At 44.3% G+C, this 25,583-nt stretch overlaps 1 protein-coding gene across 1 annotated transcript; it reads right to left on the bottom strand.

Annotated features, from left to right (window-relative positions):
* Positions 1–1,796: 1,796 nt before the first annotated feature.
* On the bottom strand, positions 1,797–25,349 carry LOC147611151 (reticulon-like protein B23). The gene is made up of 4 exons (XM_086785822.1): positions 24,851–25,349; positions 24,611–24,752; positions 2,209–2,278; positions 1,797–2,135 (listed from the first exon to the last, which is right to left on the bottom strand). The coding sequence occupies exons 1-4, from the start codon at positions 25,033–25,035 to the stop codon at positions 2,032–2,034; spliced, it is 501 nt and encodes a 166-aa protein (XP_086641948.1). The 5' UTR covers positions 25,036–25,349; the 3' UTR covers positions 1,797–2,031.
* Positions 25,350–25,583: the final 234 nt, after the last annotated feature.

The raw sequence follows: 25,583 nt of genomic DNA, 5'->3' as shown, positions 1-25,583 counted from the left end.
GTACCATAAGGCTAGGCTGTGGAAAGCTCATTAACAAAGTACAAATGAGTATATCTTATTAATCATGATTAGGAAAGCTATATTCACTTATATACCATGGCCCTTTTCACACTACACTCATTATTGTACAAGCCCATGGTCACAAGGCTTAGGCATTATTTACATGGCCCATGGCCTCTACATTACAATCTCAAAAGTATTTCAAAGATGAATTATCCACAAATAACACAAAAGTAGAGCCATAAAGATAATGTCTCCACTTTTTTAAAGCGTGAATAACAGCAAAAAGCCCTTTCTCATGTATAGGCCACTTTATTTGAGGGCCAGACAGCTTTTTACTTTCAAAAGCAACTGGTCTACCATCCTAGAACAACGTAGCTCCAACAGTATACTCACTGGCATCTACTTCAACCACACAAATGATTTACTTGGATCCACAATCTGTAACATAGGAGGAATGGTTGCTTGATGTTTTACTTCATTAAAGCACCCATCCAACTCCTCAGCCCACTCAATAGGCTTGTACTTATTGTACTTGCCTTTCTCCACCCCTTTTGAAAAATTCAAAAAGTGGTAAAGCAAATTTTATATAATTCCAAATAAATGTATAAAAAAAGTTCACAAATCCTGAAAAGGATTTGACTTGGATGATGGTCTTTAGGATCGGCCATTCACACAGACCTTCTTAATCTTCTCATAATTTTTGCCACCACCATTAGTAGTAATAACATGTACAAGGTACATAAACTCTGGTTTGAAGAAATCACATTTGCTTTCTTTAGTAAATAAGGCTTCTTTTATGAGAATATGTAATACAATTCTCAGATGCTAAGCATGTTCCTCAAGGGTTCTTCTATACACGATGAGTATGTCTTGGACAAGAAGCAAGATGAGGACAAAGCAATAGCTCTTCCACTGTCTTGTTCTTGATGACCTTTTCTTTTCCCTACCGTCCATCATTCCTTCTATGATCATCACTTGTTCTTTTCTTCTCCCTCCTTTGGTGTATGCCACCTCAGTTCTTTGTAATTTGAACCTACCATCCTATATATGCCATGTGTCATTCTTTAGATATTATGGTAAAAAGAGCTTTCAAGAAAATTTAACGAGTTCTTGCTCTCATTCTCAAACTCTTCTTCTAACTTCCATAGCCACCTCTCTGTGTTCTTTTCTTTTTTGGCATCTCACATCGATATGACCATTTTGAAGCTGTTCCATAATACATAGCTATCCACAAACTAAACTCGACTCACAACACATTCTATGTGGAAAAACCTTCACAAGATTCTCTTGCATAGGTGAATAGCCGTAAATTTGTAAGTTCTAAAAGAAAATTCAATACTTTGTGAAAATAGGGACTAGTCAAAATACAAGTGATGATCCATATGTATTGCGAATGCAAAGCAGGTGGCGCACTGTTACACTTCCCTTTTAGGCCCATGCTTCCAATCAAACGTAAGTTGCAATACTATCCTACATGTACCAAACGCTGTGACTAGGTCACTCATAATAAAAGAGCCTCAAGGCATTCAGTGTTTGAGATGGTGCCGATTTCTGATTTAGACTAAACATGAGGCATAAGCCTGTCTCAGACCATAACTTTACCTTTCCAATCAACAACTTTCCCCTAGGTATACAAGATGAAAGCTTACTGTTACATCCTGATACATCAATTCTAAAATTCAGAACTGTTTTACTGGCAAGGCAGCAGAAGACATGCAAGCAGCTGTTAAAGGTTTTCTGTTTTCCCTTTTGTACATTATGTTATCACCCCTTTGTCTCCATTAAAACACATATTTGCTAAAAAGTAGAGCTCACTTATGAAATTTACACATTGTTATAAGGGATTCGCTGATTCATACAAAGCCCATACGTATTTCTTATATCCAGAAAGTTCGTCCCCATTAATTCTGATGAGTGAACCAACCACTTTTGCATTAGGCAGGTCCTCTTTCTTTACATCCACTCTCAAGCCCATCATTTCTCATGCCCAAATATCAATCCATCAAGATTCCAGCTTCAAACCATTATTCATGTTTGCACCAACTTCTTTCCTGTTGTTATGCAGAGGGAAGGGTCGGTTGACTCCGGTGCGTTCTTACTCATGCCAAAGAGAAGCAATGAAAAGCAAAGGGCTGCAGACATAACTTATAAATCAGAAACTTCTCAAATAAAGCACAGGATTAAGGCTAGAAAACGAGATATTACCTACATACGCCACTGTTGCACCAGATGTTGCTCTTCCAAGAGCTGATAAGAAATACAATGAAGCCACTACCTGTAAAACAATTTGCAAATGAGCCCGTGTACATGTTGAACAAGGTTATGCATATACAACCACTTGAACAAAACCTTTTGACCTTAAGCAAATGCACATGACAAACCCCTATCCATGCTCAAAGACCAAAAAGATGCTATACAAAGAAGAAGAAGAAGAAGAAGAAGAAGAAGAAGAAGAAGAAGTAGGGGGGGGAGGGAGCGGGGATATACAGAGGGCCCCTCACTCCCCAATTCCTCATCGTTCCGATCTCCAGACCCTGTGCAAGTAAAACGCAGCACTCTAGACATCCTCTGCAGCCCGCAAAGCCTGGAAATCAGCAGCTAGCAACTGTTCGCTCTTTCACAATACACATTAAATGCAATGGCATTACTCCCCTTCTGAATAAAACCAAGAGGCTGAGATACGTAGATCTCCTCATGCAAATCACCATTCAAGAAGGCAGTTTTGATGTCCAGCTGATGCACATTCCAACCATGATATCCTGCCATAGCAAAGATGCAACTGATGGTGGTCATATAAGACGTGGGTGCAAAGGTTTCATCGTAATCTATGCCTTTTTGCTATGCATAGCCCTTGCTACAAGTTTCGCTTTCGTAGCAATCAATGCTACCATCAAATTTTCTTTTGATCTTATAGACCCACTTTGTACCAATAGCTTTCTTGCCGAAAGGCAAGTCACAACTAAATCCCAAGTGCCATTCTTCAAAATAGAATCATTGTGCTTCTTCAAATGAAATTGGTTCTTCTTCATTGCACAAGTCGCTCATAAGAGCATGATCCACACAATGCCAAGATGCATGGCAAGAACTAGCGTGTGTTCTACTTGCAAATGGAGCCACTACATTGTTGTCCAGAGCCACCGACTTAGCCTTCTGAATTGATGTCCTTTCTTCTTCCACTGCATCATCAATGTCTGCATGTTCAATGGGCACAACGTGGCATTGCTGTTTGCTGATTTTCAAAATCTGGTGGCTGATTTTCAGAAACTATGCCAGATTTCCGGCCATAGGCTGAGTGTCCAAATGCCCAACACCTGGTAAGTGTGTCCCATACAAGGGGAGGAGAGTATCAAAGAGATCTAGTGAGCCAACAGTTTCCTGTTTTTTGCATTCAAGTAAAGGTTGAGATGAATTCTCCACAAAAACGTCGTCTCAAACCGAGCATGCCATATCTCAACATCTGTCATGCTAGATATGGGAGCAACTCCAAGTGCATCATGTGCAGCTCTCTCATATACATCAAGCCTATAAAGACCAAGACATAAAGTACATGAGGCAATAATAAGATCTCCATCACTGCAATCATGTACAGTGCATTTGTCGTCAACAAAGCGGAGCTAGGCCAGACCCAAAAATGGCTGAAACTGACAGGAGATTCTTTTTTATTCCTAGCACATGCAATGCATTGGAGAGCATGATTGTCCCACCCTTGGCAGCAATGAGCACAACTCGATAAGAGGAGTTGTTGGCACATGTAACAATACTTCCCTTGGGTGCATCTCCCAATGAAGTAAACAAGTGGCGCTATGGTGTAATGTGCTTGCTAGCATAACTGTCAAAATACCATTGATGTGCATTAGCCACCGACATGCATGCATCATAAAGAGAAGGATCATATGTCACATGCACTCTGCATTGTAGTGCATGGTGACAAGATGGCTCATCATTAGTGCATCGTTGTACAGTAGTAGGACCCTTTAGGATATGATTTTGTCATATGCCGTGGCTCCATTGTAAGCCCTAGTCCGGTATATGTCAAGCACAAGCTACGTAGGTCTTCCCTTAACCCACCTGAAGGAACCATTCATGCATGTAGAAGTCACTAGAAGCCTTAGGGTTTGCATCAGTTTCATGGTCTGCATTTGCATAGCATTCATCTCATGTGCATGTGAATAAGCCTAAGATTATATTATAAAACATTATCATCTAGTCCGCTAGCATAAATATCCAGTCGGTCAACTTAATTAGCATAATATCCAGCATATATAATTTATACAAGTTGTGTAGCATTATTAGCCCAGTCGGCCAGATTTGTAGCCAACCGACCAGCACTATATGCCCATATAAATAGCAAGCGTTTTTAGCATCTCATTCATCTCAGCATTCAGCACATCAAGCATCAACGTTTTGAAGCATACACGCAATCAGCCTTCAACAAAACGCATCATCATCAGCATAGGGAAGAAGCGCTTCAGTCCATCAGCGTTTCTTAGCCCCATAGCAGAAATTCAGCATTCATCTATCATCGTTTTCTCCATCCTCCCGGGTGAAGGTAAACGCAGTATATTCAGTCATTCCCCTTGCATATTCACAGCCTAGAACAGTCCCGATTCAGCCCCTTTCTCAGCCACAGTTTGCAGCCTTCCTACAGCCCCTTCGAAGAGTCCATTTGCATCGAGATTGGTCATCATTGGTGTCAAATCCCCAAAGGATCACCTCGTAGAACGCTCCTGGTACAAGGCTCGAAACCTGCAATCAAACCAAGCAAACATGAAGGGGGTGCAGGCCTAACTCACCTCCCAACCTTGACACCCGTGGGCAAGCCCACAAGTCTTGATTGTCCCCACTGAGCCACGAGCTGAGCTAACTAGATGGACATACCAACCAATCTCTACCTCATGGCGTCCCATACCGCCACGAAGCTACCCTCGCGGGCCTCGAGACTACTGCCAGCCTTGGCTACATAAAGCAAGTGCACGTCTGCACTAGATCCAAGCTCCTGACCATAGAGTTCTCACAAAGACACACGAGACTCTATGAACTATTGACTAACCTTGGCTACCCTTTTATAGGCTCTTGGCCGGTCACCGGGCGTCCACACTTGGGTGCCTGCCCGTTAGTCTATCCCTAGCCCCGCTCGCCAATCAGCTTGCCTAACTCCAAGCTTCCCCAAGCCTCGAAGCTAGTCTTGTGTGCGTGTAGCACACGGTAGATACACACTGTGCACATGACATACTATCCCCATAGGATCACCTCGTAGAACGCTCCTGATACAAGACTCGAAACCTGCAAAACAAACCAAGCAACGTGAAGGGGGTGCAGGCCTGAATCACCTCCCAACCTTGACAGCCGTGGACAAGCCCACATGTCTTGGCTGTCCCCACCGAGCCACGAGCTGAGCTAACTAGTTGGACGTGCTGGCCAATCCCTACCTCGTGACGTCCCATACCGCCACCAAGCTACCCTCGCGGGCCTCGAGACTGTTGCTAGCCTTGGCTACATAAAGCAAGTGCACGTCTGCACTAGATCTAGGCTCTTGACCATAGAGCTCTTACAAAGACACGCGAGACTCTATGAACTATTGACTAACCTTGGCCACCCTTTTATAGGCTCTTGGCTGGTCACCGGACGTCCACACTTGGGCGCCCGCCTGCCCGTCCATACTTGGGTGCCTACCCGTTACTCTATCCCTAGCCCAGCTCGCCAATCAGCTTGCCTAACTCGAAGCTTCCCCAAGCCTCGAAGCTAGTCTTGTGTGCGTGTAGCACACAGTAGATACACACTGTGCACATGACATACTTGTTAGAAGTCATCTCCTGTCTATACATATACACCAGGGCCTTTGTTGTGGGTGTGCCCGCCCTTATTAGGTGTTTTCTCATTTTTCCCCACTCTCCATATTTTTTCCTCATTTTTCCCTAGTTTTTTTTTGGCTTGGGTGGTTGCCCTGTGTTGGCAGGAGTACCCATTTGACTGGCCAACTATTCCTCCAGGTCCCCGACCTCAGATATGTGCTGGCCAACTGACTACAGCTGGCCGACTGGAGGTTTTGGCATGTTGGCTGCCTTTCTACAGGCCGGCTGCATGCTTGGGGCCATATAAAATGGCCCCATTGCCCCATGCCATTGTATCAATTTTCGGAATTTCTTTGTGTATATAGAGCAGAGTTACACCTCTCTCTCTCTCTCTCTCTCTCTCTCTCTCTCTCTCTCTCCATTGTTGTATTTTTCTGCACTTGCTCTTGTGTTCTCAGATTTTGTCTTCATCTCCGCTACATATTCTGACAATACTATCCCCATAGGATCACCTCATAGAACGCTCCTGATACAAGACTCGAAACTTGCAAAACAAACCAAGCAACGTGAAAGGAGTGCAAGCCTGACTCACCTCCCAACCTTGATAGCCGTGGGCAAGCCCACATGTCTTGGTTGTCTCCACCGAGCCACGAGCTGAGCTAACTAGTTGGACGTGCAGACCAACGTCCCATACCGCCCCTCGCGGGCCTCGAGACTGTTGCCGGCCTTGGCTGCATAAAGCAGATGCACGTCTGTACTAGATCCAGGCTCCTGACCATAGAGCTCTCACAAAGACACGCGAGACTCTATGAACCATTGACTAACCTTGGCCACCCTTTTATAGGCTCTTGGCCAGTCACCGGGCGTCCACACTTGGGTGCCCGCCTGTCCATACTTGGGTGCCTACCCGTTAGTCTACCCCTAGCCCAGCTCGCCAATCAGCTTGTCTAACTCCAAGCTTCCCCAAGCCTCGAAGCTAGTCTTGTGTGCGTGTAGCACACGGTAGATAGACATTGTGCACATGACAATTGGTGCTTCTACAGCAGTGTACAATCAACCCCACTCTTGGTCTTCCGAAGGTCTTGCATTTGGCTTATCTACAGCCAAAAGTCAGTCATTCTCTTCAAAGTAATAAAGCAAATACTCCTAGCAATAGGAGGGGACCCTTCAATGGGTAATTTGGAACCAATAAGGCGTACAAATTTCTCTCTCTCTCTCTCTCTCTCTCATCTCTCAAACTATGAAGTGATAAAGTGGATTGCTAAAGACTCACGAAACTCAGGATATAGAAGGCAATGTGAGACTTTGTGGGGCAAGATTCCACATCTACACATAATTCCGATGCATGTTACATTGGTACCAGATTCAACTTGTCCACATACACCGCATCCTAGCGTGAGAGCATACTTGGATGGTCATACTTCGCTTTGGCACAACCACCGACTTCAGAAAAATGTCTACAAAGGAGAGTACACATCAGCAGGAAGACGTCTCCCTCGAAAGAGACCATGCTCTTCCACCAACAACAGATACCATAGCTCTACTCCGGGCACAAAACCAACTTCTCATGGAACATCTCCAACTCTTGGAGGCTATCGCAGCAAAACCCACTCCACCAACTACCCCCAACTTCATCTCTCTCATCTTTCAAATGGAACAACAAAAACAAGAAGATGAGGCAAGACGGCATAAAGAAAAAGCAGACAAACAGGACTATGAAGAAGCTCAATGCATGCTTGAAGAAGACCGGCGTCAAGCTGACCTCGAAGCTCAAGAGTACCAATGAGGGCTCGATCAAGGCAAATGATACTCGAACACAAGCGGGAAAGGGAGGCCATGCATCCGCAATTTCAACACAACCTCTCTTCAATATCTCCGCCCATAGATGCCAACAGCCAGACTCCCACAACATCAACGACCATCATCCAGACTCAACCAAACTTTAGCAAGTGCCAAGTATGACGGTAAATGTGATCATTTAGCTGTCAATCAATTTATTCATCAATCTATGCATATTTTCCTTTGGCAAAGCTAACAAATCCTCAAGATAAAGTCCACATAACAGCTCCCCCCCTTAGAAGTGAGGCAGTCACTTGGTGGCAACATTGGTCTAGTTTACATACAGACTCGACCACAGGTGTCACAGCTTTTCACTGGGATATCTTCGTACGTGACCTAAATACCAAATTTCTCCCTCCGCAGTATATGACCAACTTGGTAGATGAGTTCTATAGACTCAAACAAAAATGGATCACCCGTGCTTCAGTTTTCCGGGACGGTTATCACTTTAGCACAACAGTTAAAGCGGACCAAGAAGGATCAATTCATTCGTGAATTGGATCCTAACATTTGGTTCACAGTTTGTAACTTTGAATCCAGCACATATGATCGAGCTTTGACTCTTGCTCAAAATGAAGAAATGAAGATGAACGGAGACAAGCCAAAACAACCGTAGTCTAGTAGCAAAACCCAATTGGGAAAGGGTACTCCGTCTTCTAAAGATGCTAAGACAGACAACAATTCTAGCTCTAGTTTAGGGGTAAGGAATCCAAGCCTAAGAAAAGCCCCCAGGAAAAGACTAAAGCAAACATCACTAGAGCCTAAAGGCTATCTTCCTCCAAAGGAGCAAAGAAAGTACCAGTCAAAAAACCGATGTTTCTATTGTCATACCATTGGGCATGGTAAGAAAGATTGTCAGAAATGGCAAGCGAAGCAAGTCACCAAAGAGCCTTCTGCCACAATTGCCACAGCATCTTCCGCTCCTCCAAAGCACCGCCTGTTACTACCAATGCAGTTCAGTTCTTACCTTCTATGCATCCCACGCCATCTGTGATGCTTGATGCTATGCAGGAGCGTGAGACTACAGCTATACAGAAAAGCCTGATCCGAGATTTCAGCTCTGCCAAGGGCCACCAGTTTGTAGTCCTTTTTTTGACATGGGCAATTCTGAGGACCCCAGTTGCCTACCAAAATGAGTTGTATCTTAGTGCCCTATCATTTGGAGATGAACGGGTTTACACTTGGTCTCCGCACCCACATATCTAAAAGGCACAACAATTTTCTTTTTAGGTTCAAAAGACCTCATTCCAACGAGATTTCATACTCGCCTCTTTTGGGGTGTGACATGATCTTAGGAATCCAGTGGTTTCGCCAGTATAAACCCATTTACAATTGGGGACAGTAGACTTTTATTATCTGTAAAGGTTTTCCTGATGTCACCATTTGGCTGTTGGGTTAAAGGCTAAATGCCTCCCTTGTATTTGTATATAGCCTTTTATAAGGCTCAATGTATACTTTTAAAGTCTTGGCCAAGTTCACATTGAACTTGGCCTAGGACTATTTTTAAAGGCCCAAAGGCCACAACAATAAAAAAGGGTAAGTGGGCTTCTAAAGCACACAAGCATTACCCCAACTCCAAGAATCGTACGTTTTCTCTCTCTCTCTGATTTTCGAATCTCCACGCTCACCCTCATAGAGGCTCACGCTCCATTTCTCTTGCTCAAGGCTTCAAGCCATTGCATCCGGCCTTCATCTCGTGCACTCTTTCATCCCTACAACTGGTATCAGAGCATATTAGGGTTACAAAACAGAAAGTGCAGGTGGCTGGACAGCAGCAAAACAGGTGTTTTTTAGCAAGATTTGGCGCTTCTATCGCGAAGCCCCTTGCTTCCGGAGTACTTTAGGGTACCTACAGTGCCAAAACAGCCCTAAACAGGCTGAAATTAGGGCAAAAACAGGTTATGACAGCAAAAACACAGGTTTTTATTTGATGTTTTAACTTGAGGGAACGATTCCTCTTGCTTCCCACAACCCGAAAACACCGAAATTGCCGCAAACAGGTCGCCAAAACAGAGTTTTACAGCAAATTTCAGATTTGCGCAGGTTTTTATAAGCGTGCGGGGGATGCATTTACATTGAGGGAAATGCAAATTGACATAATTTATGCACAATTGACCAAATTTGCTCATGTATGACCATTTGTGGCTCAATTCCATGCAAACTTGATGCTACAAATTGGGGCTTTTCATGCTACATGCTTCTACAGGCTGTGAATTAGCCTTATGTATGTCTTTTGAGGGTAAAAACAACAAAATTTGTTGTTTTTAGGCACAAATCAACTTGCTGTAATTTTCTGCGCAGAAAATTCAGAATTGATTTTTTGTGCCCAAACGGACCCGTTTTGCCTTAAATTGCTCCTGTGACCATTTAGAGCTGCAGTGCACACTTCTGTGAGGCTATACTCCGATTTTGGTGCATTTTTGCCCAAAATTTCAGATTGTTAGCCCTTTTGTGCAACTATGGCGTCATCCTCCGACGTGAAGAATCTCTTTGAGATCCGGCGGTTTGAGGGTACAGGTTTTGACCTATGGAAGGAAAGGATTCAAGGAATCCTCTTCCTCAAGGATTGTGACAGGGCATTAGAGGCAGAGAAGCCAGGGGACATGTCTGAGGATGCATGGGCTACTTTGAACAAGAAGGCTATTACGTACATAAAGATGGCCGTTTCTGACGAGATCTTGGTTGATCTCAAAGGTCTTGTCACTGCTTTTGAGCTATGGGCAAAGTTAAAGGCAACGTATGAAAATACAACGCCGGTCAACCAAGTGCATTTGATGCGAAAACTTGTTGGCATGCAGCTGGATGAGTCCAAGAGCGCTGCAGAGCACTTGTCGTTGTTTACAGGTACTTTATCACAGTTACAGGATTCTGGCATGCCTCCCTTTGAGGATAAGCTGAAAGCTATCTTCTTGCTTATGACGTTACCTGATTCTTGGAAAACATTGGTGGTTTCGTTGTCTAACAACCCCAATCTGACCTTTGATGGTGTTAGGGGTTCAATCTTGAATGAGGAAATCAGGAGGAAAGCAAGTGGAGAGGGAGGCAGTGCAGCCAACATGGTTAGAGGCAGGACAGAGAAGAAGACTGCCTATGCACAGAGAGGTAAGAGTAAGAGTAAGGAAAGGGGAAATGCCAGCAAGGGCAAAAGTGATGTGACTTGCTATCAGTGTGGCAGGAAAGGTCACAAGAAACCTGATTGCAAGTTCTACAAAGCAGAATTGGAAAGAAGAAAGAATGGCGGAGACAAAAAGAAAGAGAAGAAGGAAGTCAAGGTAGATGCACAGGACAGCTCTAAGGACAAAGAGAAGGCCAATGTGGCCTCAAGTGTTGTTATTGAGGAACTGTCAGATGTAGAGGACATTCTATGTGCTACTTTGTCAGCTGATGATGTCCATGAGTTTGATGCCTCTCTCTATGTTCATACACAGGATATGCAGATCACTAAAAGTGATCTCATTGATGCTTTGTTGACTGTGAACGATGCATTGTCTCAGACTTGGATTGTTGATTCCGGTGCCTCGTTTCATGTGACTCCTATTAAGGAGTGTTTTTCCACGTTTACTGCAGGCAGCCATGGCCATGTATACCTTGGAAACAATCATGCATGTTCCATTGAGGGTATTGGCACGGTGCATCTTTCTACGGATGGCACGAATGAGCTTGTGCTGCATGATGTTAGATATGTGCCGGGAATCAAGAAGAGTCTGCTTTCTGTTGGGCAGATGGATATGCATGGTTACAGCATCTTGTTTGAGAGAGGATCATGGAAAATGACTAAAGGCTCAAGGCTGATTGTGAAAGGCACAAAGAAAGGGACACTTTACTGCTTGCATGGCAAGGCCTTGTTGGGCAAGTTTATTGCCTTGGCTGAAATTAATTCCCATATGGAATTGTGGCATAAGAGGCTTGGCCATATGAGCCAAAAGGGCCTCACGAAGCTTTGTAACTTGAATAAGCTTGATGCTAAAGGCACAAAGCTTGAATTTTGTAATGAATGTCAATATGGCAAGCAAGTGAAGCGTTCTTATTACTCCGGTGTCTCTCGTAAGCCATGTGTGCTTGATCTTGTCCATTCTGATGTGTGTAGCATGCCCGCCAAGTCTATGGGGGGTGCAAATTATTTTGTCTCTTTTGTGGATGACCATTCTAGAAAAATTTGGGTTTCTTTGATTAAATCTAAGGATGAAGCCTTTGCTGCGTTTAAGCGCTTTCATGCATTTGTGACCACCCAAACAGGTAGAAAGCTGAAATGCTTGCGTACAGACAATGGGGGGGAGTTCACAAGTGCTGAATTTACGAGATTTTGTGAAAATTTAGGCATTAAGAGAGAGCTTACTGTTCCATACAGCCCCTCTTCTAATGGTGTGGCTGAAAGATACAATAGGACACTTTGTGAGAGGGTGAGATGCATGCTGTCCACAGCTAATCTCCCACATGGTTTTTGGGGAGAGGCTTTGAAAACTGCAGTACACATATGCAATCGATCCCCTCACATGTCTATCAAAGGTGACATCCCTGAAGAGGTTTGGTCTGGCAAACCTGCTTCATATGATCACTTACGCGTCTTTGGCTGTGAAGCTTTTGTACATATTAGACCTGAGTTGAGAAGTAAACTTGATGCCAAGTCCATTAAAGGCCTCTTCATGGGATATGGTGAAGAAGGCGAAATGGGTTACAGGATTTGGTTACCTTCACTCAGAAAGGTTGTACGCAGCCAGGATGTTGTGTTTAATGAGGCAAAGCTGCTTAAACACAATTGTGCCTCTCATGGTGACCATAAAAAGGTCAAATTTCAGCATGTACAGCCACCTATTAGGCCTCTTTTAGACCCTCAGGATGCACCACATATGACTGAAAATGTTGATGAGCCAGTGGTGTTTGAGCCAGATGATGTTGGACAGCAAAATGAGGCTCCTGAAGGGCTTGGACAGCAGCCTATCAATGCTGAAAATGGTGCTGAAATTGATGGACAGCAGCCCATACTTGATGATGGTGTCATCCCACCTGATGTAAACCCATTTCCGGATAATGTGGATCATTGGGTGAGGCGTTCTACTCGTCCAAGACGGAATGTGAGTAGATACGATCCCTCTTTGCATTACATTATGTTGACAGATGAGGGGGAGCCTCTTACTTACAAGGAGGCAAAGACATGTGAGCACAGCAGCAAGTGGGAGCTTGCTATGCAGGAAGAGGTTAAAGCTTTGCATGCTAATGATACTTGGGACTTGGTTGAATTGCCCAAAGGTAGGAAGGCCATTCCTAACAAATGGGTGTATAAAATCAAGACAGTTGATGCAAAACCCAAGTATAAAGCAAGGCTGGTTGCAAAGGGATATGCGCAAACAAAAGGCATAGACTTTCAGGAAGTGTTCTCTCCTGTTGTGAAGATGACCACTTTGCGTGTCTTGTTTGCCATAGCGGCTGTCCTTGATTTGGAATTAGACCAAATGGATGTACATACAGCTTTTTTGCATGGTGATGTTGAGGAAGAGCTTTATATGAAACAGCCCGAGGGTTTTGTGATTCCCGGAAAGGAACACATGGTATGTAAGCTCAATAGAAGCTTATACGGGCTGAAGCAAGCTTCTAGACAGTGGTACAAAAAGTTTGATGCGTTTATGCTCAAACATGGTTACAAAAGAAGCCATGCAGATCACTGTTTGTATACAAAACTTGATGAGGATGGCAGCCCTATCATTCTTGTGCTCTATGTCGATGATATGCTGATTGCTGGTAAGAAAAGAGGCACTGTTGATGCTCTTAAGCAACAGCTGAAATCTGCGTTTTCTATGAAAGACCTTGGGGCAGCAGAGCATGTTCTTGGAGTGAGAATTAGAAGGCAAAGAGACCAGCGCATATTGTATTTGTCGCAAGAAAAATACATTGAAAAGGTGCTGGACAGGTTTAACATGGCTGATGCAAAGCCACTTAGTGTGCCATTACAGCCACATGTGAAATTCTCCAAGGAAGATTGTCCCAAGTCTGACACGGCAACCAATGAGATGCAAAGTGTTCCTTATGCATCAGCTTGTGGTTCACTTATGTATGCTATGGTTGCTACTAGGCCTGACATAGCCCATGCAGTGGGAGTTGTAAGCCGTTTTATGGCTAATCCAGGCAAATTGCATTGGGATGCAATAAAGTCCATTATGAGGTACTTGAAAGGGACTAAAAACAAATGCCTCTGTTATGGTAAGGGTCCTTTGGAGTTGAAGGGATTTTGTGACTCTGACATGGCAGGTGATGTGGATACACGCAAATCCACAAGTGGTTATGTGTTTACTCTTGCAGGAGGTGCCGTCTCATGGTGCTCTAGACTACAAAAAATAGTTGCACTGTCTACTACAGAGGCTGAATATATTTCAGCCACTGAGGCTTCCAAGGAAGCCATATGGTTGGCACGTTTATGCAGGGAGTTTGGTTTGCCTGACAAGGCACCTATGCTTGGTTGTGATAGCCAGAGTGCCATATGTCTGGCAAAGAATGCCATGTTTCATGCGCGCACAAAGCATATTGATGTGCGTTATCACTTCATTCGAGAGGTGCTTGAGGATGGACTTCTCACTATGGTTAAAGTCCATACGTCACAAAACCCTGCAGATGCTCTCACTAAGTGCTTACCCAAAGCACAACATCAGCTATGCATACAGATGGTGGGAGTTACATAGCTGAAAGGCGCCATTTATGCCTTTAAGTGGGAGGTTGTTGGGTTAAAGGCTAAATGCCTCCCTTGTATTTGTATATAGCCTTTTATAAGGCTCGATAAAGTCTTGGCCAAGTTCACATTGAACTTGGCCTAGGACTATTTTTAAAGGCCCAAAGGCCACAACAATAAAAAAGGGTAAGTGGGCTTCTAAAGCACACAAGCATTACCCCAACTCCAAGAATCGTACGTTTTCTCTCTCTCTCTCATTTTCGAATCTCCACGCTCACCCTCATAGAGGCTCACGCTCCATTTCTCTTGCTCAAGGCTTCAAGCCATTGCATCCGGCCTTCATCTCGTGCACTCTTTCATCCCTACATTGGCTACCCAATTGGTCCATCCGTGCTTTCTCATTATGTATGTACATAGAACTGGCGTCCATGGCAATTGCATACGCCAGGGATTGATGCCACTCATGTGATATTGTGAACTTGGCTTCCTAGTGGGACATGTGCTTGTGTACATGCCCGGAAATGCATGGAGAATTGGTGTTTCATTGGGTCTGGTACCTCATGTACTTGCCTGGAGCACGTCTATTTTAGTATAGTCTCATGAGCGAGCATTGTCCATACCAATGTTGCATTGCATAGCATCTTCATGTGCTTGCTTGCATTTGAATTTGCATGCTGTTTTCATACTTGCCTAACCAATGTGTAGTTCCGAGTAAGGGGACGCCCGCCCGTGAACCATTCATGTGAAACTGTCTGCTGATATGGTTATGTGCCATGTGACAGGTGGTAATTATTGGTCATAAACCTAGCCTTAGGAATTAGCAAAACTCACTTATAAATTATGACCAACCCTATGTTTGCACACATTGATCTCTCGAGGTGGACAAAACCCAATGTCCACCACCCAGACCTTATCCCCTTTGTGCAACCAGCCATGCGTCCATCTGAGCTTGCACCACAAGTCACTTGTCCTCTCTACCTGACACCTAAAGTGTACATCTCACCATCTCTTTCCTCTCTCTCTAGAAGTAGGCGCCCTCTTCATGAGGCCTTTTTGGGTAAATTTTCTGCGCTTACTCCTTCTCAACTCCATATCCAAGCTTGCTAGTGTGTTTTCCAAGCTTCCAAGAGTACTTCCAGGTGGTATTCACTCTCCCACACTCCCAATGACTAAAATTCAGCAAAACTTGCTCTTATCTTTGCTGTAATTTTTGGTCTTTTTATTGAAAACCCTAATTTCAGCCTTCCTTTCTCAAGTTGAACCATAGGGAAAGCTTTCCCAAGGTTCCCTTCATCCTCTTGAAGAATTTTATCGCGAAGAATCGCGACAGATTGAAGATTTCATCCTTTGTACGAAGGATGGGTGGTAGTACCACCTTGCCATAGATAATCTCAAAGGGCGCCTTGCCCGTAGAAGTATGTACCGTATTGTTGTAGGCAAACTCCACAAGTGGTAAATACTTCTCCCAATCCGATTTGCGGTCGGATACATAAGATTTCAGCAAGTCGAGGACGACTGCATTTGCTATTTCACTTTGCCCATCTGTCTGTGGATGGTAAGCTGATGAGAAGTTCAGCTTTGTACCTAGATTGTCAAACAATGCGCGCCAAAATAAGCTTGTGGTTCTAGGATCTCTATCCCCCACAATAGATTTAGGCATGCCATGGTGTTTGAATATCTGTGCCAAAAACATCCTAGCCATATGATCTGGCTTTATTGTCTTGCGCACAGGAATGAAATGTGCCTGCTTGCTAAACCTGTCAATGATGGTCCAAATAGCATCATTTCCCTGTGGCGTGCTTGGCAAATCCATAATGAAATCCATAGCAATGCTTTCCCATGGTTCATTTGGTATAGGCAAAGGCTGAAGCAATCCAGGTGCTTTATGTCGATCAAACTTGACCTTTTGACACACCATACATTCACGTACATATGCTTCAATATCCTTGCGAATATCTGGCCAAAAGAAATCTCTCTCCAAAGCTTGTGCTGTGGCCAAAATGCCTCTATGACCTGCATATGGAGGAGCATGGCACTCATCCATAACCTTATGGCGAAGGTTCTTTACCACACATACGATTTTGCATCATGAGATATCCATCTCTTATGACATAAGATGGGACAGCAATACCCTCTTGCAAATCAGCCCATACATGTGCAAAATCCTCATCCAAATGATAAGTATTACGCATATCCGATAAGTCCTCATGGTATGCAACTGTAATAGCATGAACCTGTGGTCGTCTAGATAAGGCATCTGCCACCACATTCTTTTTCCCTGGAGTGTGTAAAATCTGAAAATGAAACATTGAGAGGAAATTTGCCCATCTCATATGCTTCTCTGAGAGCTTACTTTGAGTCAAAAAGTATCTCAAACTTTGATGATCAGTTTTGACCATAAAATCAACCCCTAAAAGATAGTGTTTCCAAATAGTAAGGGCATGAATTACAGCCAACAACTCCTTCTCATAAACCTGTAAGTGAAGCTCTGCATGTTGCAAGCGTCTGCTCTCATAGGCAATGGCATGTCCTTCTTGGTTCAAAACAGCCCCTATGCAGTCCCCACAGGCATCACATTCCACCACAAAAGGTTTGTGCAAATCCGGAATAATGAGTACCGGTCCCGAGATGATTGCACTCTTCAACTTTTGAAAGGCATCTCTCTCTTCTTGTGTCCATTTAAAGATTGCTTTCTTCTTCATTAACTCATGTAACGGAGCGGCAATGAAAGCAAAATGCTTGACGAACCTCCTGTAGTAAGCACATAAACCCAAGGAAGCTCCTCACTTCATAGACTGATTTTAGCTCTGGCCATTCTTGCATGGCTTGTATTTTTGCGGGATCCATGCGCACACCATCCTTTGATACAATGTGACCAAGATAGTGAATCTCTGGGAGGAAGAATTCACTCTTTTTTGCATTTATGTAGAGCTGATTTTCCTTAAGCTCTTTAAACACAATAGCCAGGTGCTCACGATGTTGGGCTTCATTCTTTGAGAATACAATAATGTCATCAAAGAATATACCCGTGAACTTTCTATGCTTTCTGAACACCCTGTCCATCATCATGTTGAAGGTAGCGGGTGCATTTGTAAGGCCAAAAGGCACCACCAAAAACTCATAAAGACCAAAGGCTGTCCTAAATGCAGTCTTGTGTACATCTTGAGGTGCCACTCTCACTTAATGATACCCACTCTTGAGGTCTATTCGGCTGAAACATGCCGAACCTTCGAGCTTGTCCAAGATGTCATCAATGCGCGGAATCAGAAACCGATTCTTGATGGTTATCTTATTCAGGGCACGGTAATCAACACACATCCTGTAAGTACCATCCTTCTTTTGAACAAGAAGTACCGGCGAGCAATATAGCGAGGAACTAGGCCGAATCAAACCCTTTTCCAAAAGTTCATTCACCTGTGCCATAATCTCTTCTTGTTGACTAGCACTCACCCTGTATGGTGGCCTATTAGGTGGAGAGCTACCGGGAATTAGATCTATGCAATGATCTTCCGGCCTCTCGGGTGGCAACCTTGCTGGCAAAGCATTCACAAAACAATCTTTGAACTCATTCAAAAAGTTAAGCTTGTCTTGATCTAATGTACTAACATCAACACTAGAATGTTCAACGGTATCACGTACAAAAACCAAGTAAGAACAAGCTGATTTCTTTATTGCCTTATTGATTTGTACATGGCTTACAAGAGGTATGGTACTTCCAGTAGTACCAGCATCTATAGAGTGCTCACGGCCTCTATGTACAAAGCTGATTTTCTTCTCTTTGTAAGCCTTAATAGGCTCTAAACGGTGATGCCAGGGCATCCCAACAAAACATCACAACCTGTAAGAGGAGCCACTAAAAAGCTCTCATGGTCGAGGTAGTCCTGTATATGTATACGGAGCTTACCAATGACCGGAGTTACATCAACCTGTTTGCCCTCAAAGGCGGCATCTGCATTCATTTGCATTCCCATGTCTTCCACATTGAGACCTATGGCGGCAGCCATCTGTACGGATATAAAGTTATCTGTGGAAGCATCATCAAAAAGAAACAAAGCGGGCTGATCCTTCAATTTGCCCCAGGCCTCGCATATGACTCTACTCTTGGGCTCATGCCCTGTATTACCCTACACATCGGGTACAACATTCACAAGAGACTTTTCCACATTAGGCTCAACATTCTTAGGATTCTGTGGGCATTTAGGATATATATGATCTTTACTGCCACACTTAAAGCATTTTCCAGCCTTCCTGTACTCTTCCAATTGCTATTTTGAGAGCCCAAAATTGTGGCGTTTACCCCCCCGGCTTCTTTTCGGAGTCATCCTTTGCATCTCGGCCATCTTTGGGAGCATTCTTAGGTGGCTGTCCACCCTTTTTCTGGTCATAACCACCCTTGAATTTGCTCTTGTTTTGACCTGCAAATGGCTTATTTGTGGGTGCTTTTATGTGCAAGTTCTCCGCAATCATGGCTGAGTGTATAAGCTCTTGTATGGTCTTATTTGGGTACACTCCCAAGCTTTGTTGAATGATGTGATGGAGCCCCGATTCAAACTTTCTCTTCTTCTCGTCCTCTCCAATATTCGTGAAGGGAGTAACCTTAAGAAGGACTTTCCAAAACTTTGCTATGTATGAAGCAACGGACTCTCCCTCATCTTGGGACAGCCAATCCCACTCCATGTGTACATCCTTTGCAAAGTTTGGTGGTAAGAATTGATCATAAAACTGAATTTTGAAAGAAGACCAAGTTGGGGCAGCACTTCCATCAAGTATTTTTGCAAGCCACCAATCACTCGCCGTATCCTTGAGATGCATTCCCACATGCCTGAGCATAGACTTTTCCGAAAAGTCTTCATTGCAAAAAGCTATCTCAAACTGTCTAATGAAAGCAAGTTCTTTGGTAGAGTCCATCCGTCCCTGAAAGTTTTCAAACTTTACATCCTTGTCACCGGACTTGAACTCTCGAGGCTTCTTCCTTCTATATGCATCCCTATGTACATCCTGTTCATCTGCATGATGATGATGCCGTGATGAAGATTCACGATCCCTCTTCGGTCTCTCTTGAGCCACACTCTCCAAATGAGTGGAAAGCTCAACACGAGAACGGATATGTCTTCTTGGAGCAAAGCGGGAATGAGTAGAGGATCCCTCATCCTTACTCTTCTCTTGACCTGCATCAAGCCTAGCACCAGGGACTCTTGTCCTTTCAGCATTTGGCACTTGCTGTGCTCTTCCTGCTTGTTGTGCATCATGTGCACCACCACGGGCAGCCATGAGGGGTGGCTTCTTGAAAGCCAAACTACCATCTGCTTCGGTGTATACATCACCCTTAACCATTAGGTATGCAAGTGCAAGCTCTCGGGGTTTCTCAACATCCATTTCCTTTGCAATTGCTTCAAAAGTGACTTCATGGACCGAAGCCTTTGCCTTCGCAGCCAACACCCTTTGTACATCCGGGTCATTTTTCAATGCTTGCATCTCCATAGACATCATTGCCTGCATCTCCATAGACATCATTGCCTGCAGCATCTCTTGCATTCCTTGTACCATGAAATTCACGGTCCTGTGTGTTCTCCACACTGTCAGAAATGTGGCTGTCCATGACACTCAAATCAGGTCACCAATTATGATTCCAAGCCTCAGACCGTTTTCCAATGAGGGAAAAAACTGAGCTCTAATACCAATGTAACGGGAGGCGGACGCGTGTATTGGAATCGTATAAATGTGAACAAGATTCTGAGCACTTAACACTTGAGCATTACAACCACAAAGCTGAAAATGACAGTACACCACATAAAGGGGCCGATGATAGGCTGACCCCCCCCCCTTTAGGTTATATTACCAAAAGAGTCTGCAAAGTACAAGATTACGGGTGCCTGGGGATTCACCACCAGCCTGCACCTGATTCTTCCAAATACATTATGAATGAATACATTTCAAACAAGAGAATCTGTAGGTACATCCGCCCTACACACAGGTACATCCGCCCTGCACAAGCCTCTTCACAGGTACATCCGCCCTGCACAAGAGTATCACAATCCTCCAGGTACTCCGCCCTGCACAAGATGTAAATGGATCTTTAGGCCCTGTTTCCACGCGAGAAACTGATCCAGAAACCTGTGTTCTCCGCCAGCAAGTGTCCCCGATGCTTGCCCTAAGCACCTGCTATACCAGGAATCCTTGAGACACATCCATGCTCACATATTCCATTGCTGTCCGGCCTATTTTGTGCAATAACCAGTCCAAAACAGCAACTTTCTGTCGCGAGAAATCCACCTGTAAAGGGTCCTACAGCCCTGTGGAGGTCCCTAGAGCTGTCCTGTACTGTCCAAGTTGACTTTAAACACCTGTAACCAGCCCAAAACTCACAATAACCAGAAATTGCAGGTCTGAAATTTACCAACCAGCCCTTTAGAAGTGTGTGGGGATCGTTGTCCAAGCTTGTGTGAGTCCGGGAAGCAAGCAACCAGCCCTGTAGCAGCTCCCAAAGCTCCAACCAGCTCTCCAATATGTTGAATAATGAATAAAACAGCCCAAAAGGGCCTCTTGAGGGAGGCGCCTTTTTCCAGTGCCACCTAAGGGGCCTGGTGGGTACACATACTGGCTGACATGTGTCCCCATAAGGTGTCCAGGTAGGTGTCCAGCCCATAGTGCTCCATTTGTCCTATTTGTATAAGTTTAGGTCCAACCAAATGGGAAATGGCCATAAGCTGTCCGGACTTCATTAATTTTGGTCCAACCAAATGCGAACGCATTATAAGTTGTGCGGCCACTTATTAATGAGTGTGGACCTGCAAACCAATAAACCTTAGTAGTAAATGAAGTAAGCTGTAAATTGAGTGTGGACGCACTTACCACCTGCAAAACCCATAAGCCCACAGTTTTAGGCCCAAACAGGAGTGCACACACGTGTCCACAAGGTGCCCGGGCGTCCCCGGTCCCTCGGGCTTCACAAGCCAAAATAACAAGCATTGTCCAGGCAGCAAGACAATGTCACACAAAGTAAAATAAAGTTATGGCATGCATCATTTATGCATTGTGCACATGTAAACTTGGAGAACCACCTATCATCATTCTTGTACTTGAAAATATTCCGCCTGCCATCATAACACACCATGTGTGCATGGCCGGAATCCACACGGGCACCGCCCGAAAGTCCACAAATGTCCTGCCATGTCCTTGGACTCATATGCATCCACTCATATGATCCATACACATGCCCAGGTATAATACATACATGCATCCGCATGTTTCTAGGCCTGACACGCATCCGCATGTCCCTAGAATGTAGGGGTTTGTGACAACATAGGTGCATGTATTCAGCACCTTTTCAGGCCCCGATTCAGCAGGCATCTCTGCGTTTTCTGCATAGTACACAGCCGCCTGCAATTCAGTCCTCCACAGTCCCCAAAACAGCAAACGGTCCTGCGTTTTCTGTCCAGCATCAGTACAGCCCTACCTTTACAGTTCCACAACAGCCCTACCTTGCGTTTTCAATCCTACAACAGTTCTACAGTAGTTCCTCTACCTATATGCATCATCCATACATGCTACAGCCCAGCATTCTAACATAGCTTAGAACAGTCCACCGCCTTCTTTTCTCAGCCTCAGGTCTGCAGCCCTTCCTCATGCCCTTGGAAAGAGTGCATAGGCTCGAGATCAATTCATTGAGATGTTTCTACACTCGTGTACAGTTCAACCAGGCTTTCGATCCTCTAAGATCTTACGTTTAGCTTATCTACAGTCCACAGTCATTCTCTCTAAAGAAATAAAGTAAATACTATCTCGTTATCGAGATAGGGGGCCCTTCAGTGGGTAATTTGGGACCCAATCTGGTGTAGAGTTCTCATATCTCTTTAAAGTTTGAAGTATTAAAGTGGATTGCTAAACTCACGAAACTCAGGATACAGAAGACGGTGTGAGCATTTGTGTGACAGGATCTTTCAATACAAAGACTTCTGCTGCATATCACAGAAGCGCTAGATCACCTGCGAAGGAGCCTAGAGGGTGCTGACCATACGGTACTCAGGCTCTGGGTCGCCTAGGATACCTACGCGTGCGTCGAGCAAGAAAATGAGTTGGAGTTGTTTTCTGAATACGGACATGAATCTGGTTGATTGGCCTTGCTGGTCTTCAATGGATGAGTTCATGGCTCTTTTAAATAAATCTTATTTGTTGATCTAGTTGATCTTCAACGGAGAGTCTATATGGATTTTATGAGTTTATACTCCTAGGTACTATGAGCTAGGAACTATTGAAAAGGTCCCTGAGTGAGCAAGTGGTGAGCGTTCAGATTGCCAATGATGCCATAGGTACGCTAAAGAAGGAATGAATGGAATATGGATTTTATGAAAAAATCTTGATTATATTTCTGGGTACTATGGGCTAGAAACTATTGAAAAGACTCCTGAGTGAAGTACTAGGTGAGCCTAGAGGGACTGACCAAGTGGTGAGCGTTCTGGTTGCCGATGATGCCAGAAAAAGGAATGACTGAAAATTGGATTTGGAATAAGGTCATGGAGACCTAAGTGAAAAAATTAGAAATTGAACCCTAGAAATGGAATACTAAGGATTATGATGGAAACAGTGGTTTTATTACACTTCTGTTTAGAAATAGTTAAGTCTGACAAAAAGACAATTTCATATTGGGTGCGTAAGTGGTATGTCTATTTAAGTTTTGCATGAGTGCCGGCTAGGGAGCCTGAGAACTCTTTTCCCTGATACCCGGGACAAAACATAACCAAATTTTTATAATAGATATTATCAATACAGTGATTGGGCGGTTGGCTAACCCATGAGATTGGATGGGATTAGGCTGGATCAATGAATTCCTATAACAAAGCTCAATACTGTTCAAGTTATGATTGTTGAAGTAAGTCACAAGATAATTATTGTTCTATGGAAAAGAATCAACAACTGTGCCTCTTTTGATGGGAAAAAAAGCATTGGTCTCTATGAACCAAGTGCAAGTTCCTCCTTTGATTCGGCCGTCTGACCCACGGGTTCGGTCAGAATACAAAGGATAGTTAAGGCTCTTAACTATGTTAGAAGATTTTTTTGAAGGAATCGCCTATGCTTTCTGGGCCAGGAAAGTTTTTTCCGGGTTCGGTTTTGGAAGAATCGAGGGATTAGTCTCTTGTCCGGATATTTGTGGGCGAGGCCCCGAGTGGAAAGCTCTGCCCTGCGCGTGAGATTGCTACTTCCACTGCCAGCACTCCAGAGTTCGATGCGCAGAGAGGGCAGGGATCTCACACTTGTTAACAAAGAAGTCATTGTTGAGAGGTGTTAGGAAGTGGAATGTTGATTCCGGTACCACAAATAAGTAGCCCGAAGACTCCCGAATGTGCCCCCGATGTCGTTTCAACTTTGTTTTTTTGGACCCGCTAAAAATTTACAAAGGATCTTTGAGGGTTAAATCAGGGGCTTTTACGCGGAAGCGGCATGGGGAGATTGGGAAGATAATGAGGAATGCAATGGTAAAAACAGTTCAAAAAATTTAGGTCAAAGACTCAAAAAACTAGCTCTGCAATGGTGGCAACACCAACGGCAGCTGAGTTGGGCGGAAGGCAGTGGAATTGGGCTAACCCACCAAAGATTGGACGGCGGTGGTAGAGATGGCCAAATCAAAGGGGGATCTCAAATTAGGCCCTGGGCGAGCTCTATATGGCTTCATGGAGTGGGTGGAGAAGATGGCAGCAATCAGCAACTGGTGGGTGGCGCAGCACATGCCACAGGCAAAGTAGCAAGCGTGTGGAGAGCTGGTCATAGCTGTGTTGATGGTCCAAGCGGCAGAGAGATGTGCGTTTTATTGATGATCTCCATCAAGATGTGATTACATCACTAGAGTCATTCACTTGCTTAGACAACTGCTCTCCCATGAGATTTACACAGAATGTGCAATCAAAGGAGGTACATCACTTGGACACTTGGTCACGTCCTTGAGTGAAATGCCTTTTTTCAAACATAGTCACATAAAAACTTGTTGTGTGGCTTTGAAACAAATGAGACACTTTCGACAAAACACCTTGTCATGCAAATTGGGAGTAATTTTCTTTCCCTCTCTCATCCATTAACATCCTGCCTCCATCCCAAGCTCACTCTTCACTGTATTGCATGCATCTTATCTAAGAGCTGACCGATGAAGTGTTCCTTCATTCACTGTGCAAAAGTTTAATGAGTCACGAGCCACTGAGTGCCAAAAGAACTTGTGAAAAAAGTGTGGTGCCCCATAGTTTGCTTCCAACAAAATGTAGTGCTCTACTCTTAACTTGCTGGCTTAAGTACATTGAAGTAAAGCAAAGTCAAGGATTAGAAAGCTAACCTTAAAAAAGAGTTTCTTGTCTTTTCCTTTGGCAGCGACTCGGAGGACCGACTCAGCTGCACCCACAACATTAGCTATGCATGCAGCAACTCGATTGGCCGTGTCCTGTGACACCTCCCATTCGAGAGGATCGATCGGCACGCTGAAAAGTTCAGTTGGATCAGCCAAGCTATAGCAGAATACTAGTTACAAGGAGTGCTCACAACAACTGCAAAGTTAAAGCAATTACATGGCACTTACGAGACGTTGCAGTGGCGGAAGAGAAGGCCAAGGATGGCAAGTGAACAGAGGAGAACGATGAGAACATCGGCCGTCAGAGTGACCAAGGGGTAGGTCCGAACAGTGCAGTGGTAGTAGACAAGGGAACCGCAGGTCAACAGCACAACTCCCATCCCCAACCTGCTCAAATCGAACTCGCGCCCCATCGCCTAATTCAACCTGAGCAAAGATCTGCACCTGCACAAAACTCTAGACGGAGCAAGTGCGGCTTAAAAACCCTAACCGAAATAGCGGCCAGCTCCAAACCCTAGCCAGAACGATGGCCTGATCTAAACCTAGCAAAAACACTGTCGATTTCCTAGATAAAACAATGGCATGATCCAAATCCTAGCCACAGCCATGGCCTGCTGTTGATACTAGCCAAAGGCGATGCTCCCTAAATAGTAGTCAACAACCTATCCAAAAACGCAAACACCTCTGTCTCTCTCTTTTTATTGCAGGGTAAGGGTGTCATGTGGGCACTCAAAAAGTGCCTAGAGAGAGAGAGAGAGAGAGATGCCAAACAGCTTCTCAGCTTTCACACGTGGGCGTCGCCTTTTACGCGCCGCCCAAAATCTAATCAGCCTGGTATGCAAAATGTCCGTCGGAAAAGCACTTTTTTGGTCCTGTGTGACGACTGCAATGTATTTTTGCAAATTTTGTTTTTAATAATTTTAAATTTTGGTCTATATAAGGTTTGATTAGCAGTTATTGT

This window comes from Cibotium barometz, chromosome 48, assembly GCF_041138505.1.
Source record: "Cibotium barometz isolate CiBa-2024 chromosome 48, ASM4113850v1, whole genome shotgun sequence".
In the NCBI taxonomy this organism is placed as follows: domain Eukaryota; kingdom Viridiplantae; phylum Streptophyta; class Polypodiopsida; order Cyatheales; family Cibotiaceae; genus Cibotium; species Cibotium barometz.
This window is presented reverse-complemented; position numbering and strand designations above follow the sequence as displayed.